The sequence below is a fragment of the Crocuta crocuta genome, unplaced genomic scaffold, assembly GCF_008692635.1.
Source record: "Crocuta crocuta isolate KB4526 unplaced genomic scaffold, BGI_CrCroc_1.0 scaffold142, whole genome shotgun sequence".
NCBI lineage: Eukaryota > Metazoa > Chordata > Mammalia > Carnivora > Hyaenidae > Crocuta > Crocuta crocuta.
In genome coordinates, this window is record NW_027528892.1 from 2,856,291 (window position 1) to 2,864,668 (window position 8,378).

The 8,378-nt window shown below is 54.1% G+C and overlaps 1 protein-coding gene across 1 annotated transcript; it reads left to right on the forward strand.

Annotated features, from left to right (window-relative positions):
- Positions 1 to 516: 516 nt before the first annotated feature.
- Positions 517 to 8,007, forward strand: ZNF304 (zinc finger protein 304). Its single transcript, XM_077757002.1, has 3 exons — positions 517 to 798; positions 2,434 to 2,560; positions 4,570 to 8,007. Exons 1-3 carry the CDS (start codon positions 766 to 768, stop codon positions 6,387 to 6,389), a joined length of 1,980 nt encoding a protein of 659 aa, XP_077613128.1. The 5' UTR covers positions 517 to 765; the 3' UTR covers positions 6,390 to 8,007.
- The last annotated feature ends 371 nt before the right edge of the window (positions 8,008 to 8,378 follow it).

Sequence of the window (8,378 nt, forward strand, 5' to 3'; positions counted from 1 at the left end):
CTCAGTCCCCAAAGCTCAGAGAGGTGAATCAGCTCCCCCAGGATTAAAGACTGGATCACGCGCTGCAGACCTCTGAGGACGTGACTGTCTCAGGTGACCACAGAAATAGGGGTGCGTCGCCTTTAAGAGGAACTTTCGCTCTACAGTAGGACCCACGTCCCGCCCCATCTCACTCCTCCTCGCGGCCACCGCCCCGGACGCCTAGGCGGTTGCCTGGAGGAACCGGAAAGCTGCCCACTCTGGTTGGACGCCGGGCACCAACTGCATTACCCAGAAGTCTGTGCCCTCCGCATCGGCGTCAGGCCAGTGACAGCCCGGAAGATGGGCGTGTCCCGCCTCCCGGAGCGGCCGAGGCGGGACTTCCGGCGTCGCCAGAGTGACGTCTTTTGCGTGTGCCTGGACTCTCCGCTCCGGCCATAGACGCTCCGAGTGTGGGGCGGGGTCAGCCTCGCGCGGGGCTCTCGGAACCGAGCCCGGAAGGACGGTACCGCACACGCCTTTGTTACTCTCCATGAGCCCCGTCGTGGGGCCGGCGGCCTTGCGCGGAGGTGTCGTCCGGGGCCGCGTCCTTCCCGGGGCCTTCGCGGGCGCGCTCTGGCCGCGGCGCCCGGAGCTGTGCGCGTTTGCGCCCGGCGGTCACGGGCTTGGAGCGCGGCAGTCGGCCCGCGGGCGCCGTGCCTGGTGGCGCTTTGGGGTTCCGGCTGAGCCCGCGGGGCCTGCCCCCTTTGCCCGCTTCTCCCCACTCGGTTCTGCTCACGGGATCCCATGGAGGCTGCGGCGCAGACGGACGGGGCTCAGGTGAGCGGAGGGGCGACGTGTTCTAGGACCTTCCTCACTTTGCCTTCATCGCTCGCTCCTCTGAGTGCAGAGCCGGCGGAGGGCGTTCAGTCCCCGCGGATATGTGCCGAGGTTCCGGGTATCAGCATCGGTGGGATGAGGTGTGCAAGGGTTTCCAAGGCGCTGGTCCAAATCTTTGGAGGTGGGGATGAGTTCGGAGCGTTCAGGAACCGTAGGTCGCTCTGAATCGGGTCAGAGCAGACAGCAGGTGGTCAGGGGTCGGGCCTGGATTGGCAGCCTGAGGAGCTGGGCCTCTGTGCCAAGGGTGGTGACAGACGTGTCAGACTTGGAGCAGAGGAGAGAGCTGACCCCCCCCCAGATCTTACCGGGCTCCCTCTGGCTGCTCTGGCTGCGGACGGAGCGTGGGCGTGAGTGAGGAGCCCGCCACAGTAGCCTGTGAGTGTTGGTGGTAGCTGGCCCAGAGAGGTGGCTGGGGAAGTGCGAGATGGTGGTAGGTTTTGTATCTGAGCATTTGGGTTTAGATCATTGTTTTTGAGAGAGAGAGAGATCGAGGGCACAAGCAGGGGAGGGGCAGAGACAAGGAGGGAGAAAATCCCAAGCAGGAGCTGGCTCCTTGGTCTTAGTACAGAGCTCGATCTCACAGACCATGAGATCGTGACCCGAGCCCAAATCAAGAGTCTGTCACTTAACTGTCCGAGCCACCCAGGCACCTGTTATATCTGAGTTTTAGCCGGAGTGACCAGATTTTCTGGTGTGAAGGGTGAATAAGAGAAAGGGACGAATTGTGGATTACTCTAGGGGTTTTGTTTTTGTTTTGCTCTACCCGGTGGAATGATGGAGATGCCATCGACTGAGATAGGGAAGCTGATAGCAGGGGTCATTTTCTGTGGTTATTTTGGGAGTTAGACTCTTGCATGTTTAGCTTAAGAAGTCCCTGCGACTCCGTAGTTGAGACATCAAGCTGGATGGGGGTATTTAGTTCTGGGGAAGGTACTGGTTGAAGAAGGTCAAAACGTGGTGCCCAGTATGTTGGATGTGGTGGAACTGTGGGTTAGTATCTTCAGGTCATGGCGGCATTGCAGTTAATAATGAGAAAAGTTGAAACTTGGGACTGAGGACTGGGCCTCTTGCTTAGGCACGGGGTGACAGTGTGCCTGTCACAAAGAAACACGAGCACCTCCTGGACACCGTGTGCAGAGTGGCATGGGGTGGGGGTGGGGGTTGCCCTGTAGCTGCATATGGTGTGGTCCCGAAGGTTGTTAGTGGGAGTGGCAGCCCCAGATGGGAGGAAGGGGGGTTCAGAGAGTGATGCATGTGTGAGGAGAAGTGTGACGTGACGGCGTTAAGGTTGTGTCTGCGAGGCAGGGTCAGGAGGACGCTGGGAGAACTGGCCAGCAGGAGTGTTTGGCGCCCTTCGTGCCGGCCCCGTAGCTTACCCAGCACCCACCTGCCTGCCTGGTTCTGCTCTGCACACAGTGCTCAGAGGGACGTGAGGAGAGGAGGCACTAGTGGTGCCAAGGCCCGGTATCTCCCCTGAGTTGGGAGCTGGGAGGAGGGGGAGCGGGGGTGGTCGTGTGAGTGGATAGACTGGGGAGTCCTCTTGCCTGTGGGCTCACCTGTCCCCCATCACGACAGGGCTGTGTGACCTTCGAGGATGTGTTCGTGTACTTCTCCCGGGAGGAGTGGGAGCTCCTTGAGGAGGCTCAGAGGCTCCTGTACCGTGATGTGATGCTGGAGAACTTTGCGCTTGTGGCCTCACTGGGTAAGTCCCTGTTTTATCTACTGGTGTATAATTTAGCGTCTTAAAACAGTAAAAGTTCACTATTACAGTTTCAGTGCATCAGGAATCTGGTCACAGCTTTCCTGGGTGCTTTTTGCTTAGGCTCTCTCGTGAGGTTTCAGTCAAGCAGTCAGCCAGGGCTGTGTTCTCATCAGAAAGCCAGTCTCCAGAAGAATCCACTTACAGGCTCACCCATGGATTGTTCGCAACAGTTAGTTTCCTGCGGCTTATTGAACTGTGAGCATTCGTTCCTCTTGGGCTCCTGACCTGTGGCCTCTCTCAGTTCTTTGTTCTCTTGGCCTTTCTGTACACTGTGCCTCGTAGCATGGAAGTGAGAGAGTGAGAAGGAATGCCCAGGGTGGATTCCAGCCTTTTTCTGACCTGACCTTGGAAGTGATATCCATTATTCTGTCCCTTAGAAATGGGTCCGTCAGTGCAGCCCACAGTCCAAGGAAGAGGCTTACACAGGGGCAGGAATACCGGGAGGTGGGATTCCCAGGACGATCTTAGGGGCTGCCTTCCATGGGCCCTCACGTCTGCTCCAGTGTCCCTGGGTTTGGTTCCCCTGTTTCCTAGAGGCATCTCTTTCCGTCCAGCCAGCTCAGAGACTCCCTGCCCTCTTTGGGTCCCAGAGTAGGTGCTGTGGTGCCAGGGCCGGGCCCTGTGCCGTGCGTGTCCCCTCCCTTGCTGAACACTTCCAACACTTTCTGCTCAAAGTCTTACAGGAACAGGTTAGGGGTTCAGGACCCTTTCAGTCTGCTCAACAGATTCAACGTGGCTTGCACACCCCCTGGCCAGGTACCTGTCGAGATCCATGGTACCCTGGTGTCACAGGCTCTGCCCTCGCCCTCTTGCTGACATTTCCTGGGAGCTGAGGATGCCAGGAATTACAGGCACTGACATGGTCACCGCTCATGAACGTCTCAGGGCTGTTCTGCCAAATCCTTCAAGCTTCCATTTTTAACATTTCATTGTCTTCCTTTTTTTTTTTTTTTTTTTTTTTTTTTTTTTTTGAGTTTATTTTTATTTATTTTTTGAGAGAGAGATAGAGAGCAAGCAGGGGAGGGGCAGAGAGAGAGGGGGAGACAGAATCCCAAGCAGGCTCCGCACTGTCAGCACAGAGCCCGATGCAGGACTCAGACTCACAAACCATGAGATCATGACTTGGGCTGAATTCAAGAGTCAGACGCTCCACTGACTGAGCCGCCCAGGTGCCCCTAACAGTCATTTCCTTCTTTGTGAGGTGGCTCCACTTGAGCCACTCAAGTGCCCTATGTCTCCTTTACAACTTCATCTTCCAGTAGTTGCCCATTGCGAGAGGGGCAGAAAGCCCTGGTGTCTGACGGGGTCGACCTGACTCCAGCCACAGTGAGCGAGGCCCAGAGAGGGCCCGGCCGTGTGGAGTCGAGGCCGGAAGAGAGCCATGTTAGTCCTGGGTTCAGATCAGACTGGCAGCCTACATCGTGTTCACCAGCGTTTCCCTGCCGGGGCCTATCGCGCCGCCTCCTTTCTGCTTTTCCTTCCCCGGTCCTGGCACTTTGTCCACTTGTCGCTTCTCTTCTGTCTTCCATCCCCTGGCTGTTTCCCCCTTTCTCTGGCTTCCGGGTCTCGCTCCTTCTGGTCCGTCCCCTCTGCCATGCTGTGCAGCGCTGGCTGTTTAGTGCGCAGTGAGTTGTGCACATCTCCTTCAATGGTCCTTAAGAACCAGCTACGCACCCGCAGTCCGGTTTGTGTGGGCGCGGACCCCGCCTTCCGCGCAGAGCTCACCCGGCACCGGCCGCCACGGCCCTGCTCCGGGAGGAGTGCGCTGGAGACCGCTTCTCTGTGCCTCTGCCGTGCCTGCCCACGCTCTCTCTTTCCTGTGACCTCGAGGCCCGGGCCCGGCACTGGGCCTGGCTCCCTCGTGCTGCGGTGTGACACGTGCACGGGTATGACGGGGCCGCTGCCGTCCCCCAGCGTCCGTGTACCTTACAGCAGCCTTTTGCTTCCAGGTTGTTGGCGTGAAGCAGACAACGAGGAGGCTCCTGAACAGAGCGTTTCTGCCGGCGTCTCGCAGCTAAGGACTCCCGAGCCAGGTCCATTCATCCAGAAAGCCCACCCGTGTGACGGGTGCGACCCGCTCTTAAAAGACATTTTGCACTTGGCAGAACGCCAGAGATCACACCCGTTGCAGAAGCCGTACGCACATGGCCCATATGGGAGAGGATTCCTACTCAGTACCGACTTTTCCCAGCACCAGAAGCGATGTGGCAGAGAGGATCTCTTCATAGGGGATGCCGAGGGGGCCTTACACGTGAGGAGCTGTGCCGTCCCCGTGTCGGGGAGATCCTTTACGTGCAGGGACGAGGCGATGGACTTGCTGGACAGCTCTGGCCTCTTCCGGGGCGAGACCACCGGCAGCGGGAGGAGTCCGTACAAAAGGACTGAGTTCATGGGCTCGTTCCCACCCAGCTCCAGTCTCGGCCAGCAGCGGGGGGACCATGACGGACTGGTCCTTTTCACCGATGGTGAGGAAGCCTTCCTGAACACCTTCACTCTCCTCGGCAACCAGATAAGTCAGACTGAATTAAGAGCCTTTAGATGCCCCCCATGTGGAAATATGTCCAAGGAGAAAGCCGCTCTTCTCAATCCCAGAAAAATTCACAGTGGAGAAGCATCACATGTGTGTAAAGAGTGTGGAAAGGCCTTCATTCACCTGTCTCACCTAAAAATGCATCAGAAATTTCATGCCGGAAGAAGACATTACACGTGCAGCGAGTGTGGGAAGGCCTTCAGCCGCAAAGACACGCTTGTCCAGCACCAGAGAGTCCACACCGGAGAAAGGTCTTATGACTGCAGTGAGTGTGGAAAGGCCTACAGCAGAAGTTCCCACCTTGTCCAGCACCAGAGAATTCACACCGGAGAAAGGCCTTATAAGTGCAGTGAGTGTGGCAAAGCCTTCAGCCGTAAGGACACGCTTGTGCAGCACCAGAGATTTCATACTGGAGAAAGGCCGTACGAGTGCAGCGAGTGTGGGAAATTCTTTAGCCAAAGCTCCCACCTCATCGAGCACTGGAGAATTCACACTGGGGCAAGGCCTTATGAATGCATTGAATGTGGAAAGTTTTTTAGCCATAACTCGAGCCTCATTAAGCATCGGAGAGTCCACACGGGAGCGAGGTCTTATGTGTGCAGCAAATGTGGGAAGGCTTTCAGCTGCAAGGACACACTAGTTCAGCACCAGATCATTCACACTGGAGCCAGGCCTTACGAGTGCCGCGAGTGTGGGAAGGCCTTTAGCCGTAAAGACACGCTTGTGCAGCACCAGAAAATCCACACTGGAGAAAGGCCGTATGAGTGTGGTGAATGTGGAAAATTTTTTAGCCATAGCTCCAACCTCATTGTGCACCAGAGAATCCACACTGGAGCGAAGCCCTATGAGTGCACAGAATGTGGAAAATGCTTTAGCCACAATTCCAGCCTCATTCTACACCAGAGAGTTCACACCGGAGCAAGGCCTTATGTGTGCAGTGAATGTGGGAAAGCCTACATCAGCAGCTCCCACCTTGTTCAGCACAAGAAAGTTCACACTGGAGCCAGACCTTACGAATGCAGTGAATGTGGGAAATTCTTTAGCCGAAACTCTAGCCTCATTCTGCACCAGAGGGTTCACACTGGAGAAAAGCCTTACGTGTGCAGCGAATGTGGGAAAGCCTACAGCAGGAGCTCCCATCTTGTCCGACACCAGAGAGTTCACATTGGAGGAAAGCCTCACCCTCACGAATGCAACAGTTTCAGTAACCCTTTAGCTACATCTCTGAAACTTGTTTAGCACGAGAAAGTTCACACCAGAGAAAGGCCTTACGAATGCAGAAAATGTGCTGTCTCCTCGTTCGACCTAATAGGACTCACACCAGAGAAAACCTCTGTGAGTACCCTTTGTGAGGGAACCATCAGCCGTCATTCAAACACGTATCATGAGGACGTTCCCAATAAGTCCCACATAGTTGGGAAGCTTTCATGAGGTATACTGCACTTTCCAAACTACATTCATGAGGTATACTGCACTTTCCAGACTACACAGGGCTCCTGACCGAGTTCTGTCACTGCCAGTGCCTGTGGCGGAAGCCATCTCTTTGCTACCAGCTGTCAAGGTCCCAGAGTGAGTGTCAGTCACTCCGATATGCTCAGGGAAGGCAGACCCCTGTGCTCTCTCTCCTGTTCCCTGGAAGGAATCACGAGTGTTCTGAGCCCAGTGAGGCCTTCGCTTCCTCCCCCATGACTGGATTGTGAGTGGACATGATCCAGGTCTGGCCAAAAGGATTTGGACTGGAGTCTGCTGAGGATTTCCAGACAGGATTTCTCTTCATGAGCGATGTTGACTGTAAACATAATAACCGTGGCTCATTCGTCTTGCTTCCACATCATCCAACTTTAGAACTGGTTGCCCTATGCTGCTCTGATCTGTGCAGTGATACTTTGTGTGTGTGTGTGTTGGGGGGAGGAGGGTCTATTCACTGTGTGGAATGGATTGAGAAAAATTTGGGTTCTTCAACACGAAGGGAGGAACACCTTTTGTCTACACCAACTTTATGTGCCTCAGAAGGGTCAGCAGATGGCAGAGAACAAATCTCAGTCTTGTTGGCCTAATTTCCATTGTTGCCCAAGGCTTTGCTAGAAAAGAGTGAAGAGCTTTGGGTGCCTCATCCTGTGGCCTGGAAGCAAGTTTCCTTTGAGCCCAGAGTTCATTTTGAGGAGGCCTAATTGGTGTGAAAATCCCCAGGGCTTCTGGAAACAACATGAATTGGGTCTCTTATTCTGAGGGAAATTCCCATATTCCCCAGCACTTTTCAGGGATTTCTGTCTCCTGGATCAGCCAGTCACTGGTGTCCCTGATATCCAGAATCTCACAGGGCAAGGTGGGATCATAACAGGTGCAGAAACACTGAGGTAATGGAGTGGGATGAACGTGGCAAATGAGAGGATATGTATGTCTTCTCCAGGAGGCATCTACAAATGTCCATGTGATTGTTGAGGGATGAGAGTGTATAGAACTCAGGACCTTCAAGCATCTGTATCTCCTGTGGCCAATGTCAATGTCTCAAGCTTTGTGGATTCCTGTACCTCTCTGGGCTGATGATGTGGCCGTCACTACATGGGCAGGAACCTCAGCACTGACAAAGGAGAGCTCCAAGGATAGGGCTTCTCTGACCCCGCTAGCATTCCTGGGGACTGACGTGGACATGGATTTCATTGCTCCCCAGTTTTTGCTGACTTGAGGCAGGGTTCATCCTCCTAAACTGTGGGGAGAGGGATATGGTAGAACCAAAATAGTTGGCAGGTGTGACTTTCCAAGAGGTAAATAGGGACTTTATGGGGAACGTTTAATTCTCAAAACTTTGTTGAGGTATGACCGACATGAAATAAACTGCACATATTAAAGTATGAAATGTGTTTCAGCATGTGTATATACCGGGGAAGCCATCACCACAGTCAAGGTAACGAACTTATACTCACACAACCGAAAGATCTCTCATACCGCTTTATAATCCTTTTAATACCCTTCTCCACAATTCAGAGGCAAGAGCAAGCATTTTCTAGAATTTTATATAGACAGAATCCTATGGTATATACTTCCTGGGGAGGGGGGACTCTAGCCTTTGTCACTATCCACAACTATTTTGAGATGACTCCATCTCATTGCATGTGTCAATACATTGTTCATTTGTATTGAGTATTATTCCACTGTATGCATATACCACAGTTGGTTTTTATCCATTCAACTATTAGTGGATGTTTGGATTGTTTCCAGTTTGGGGCT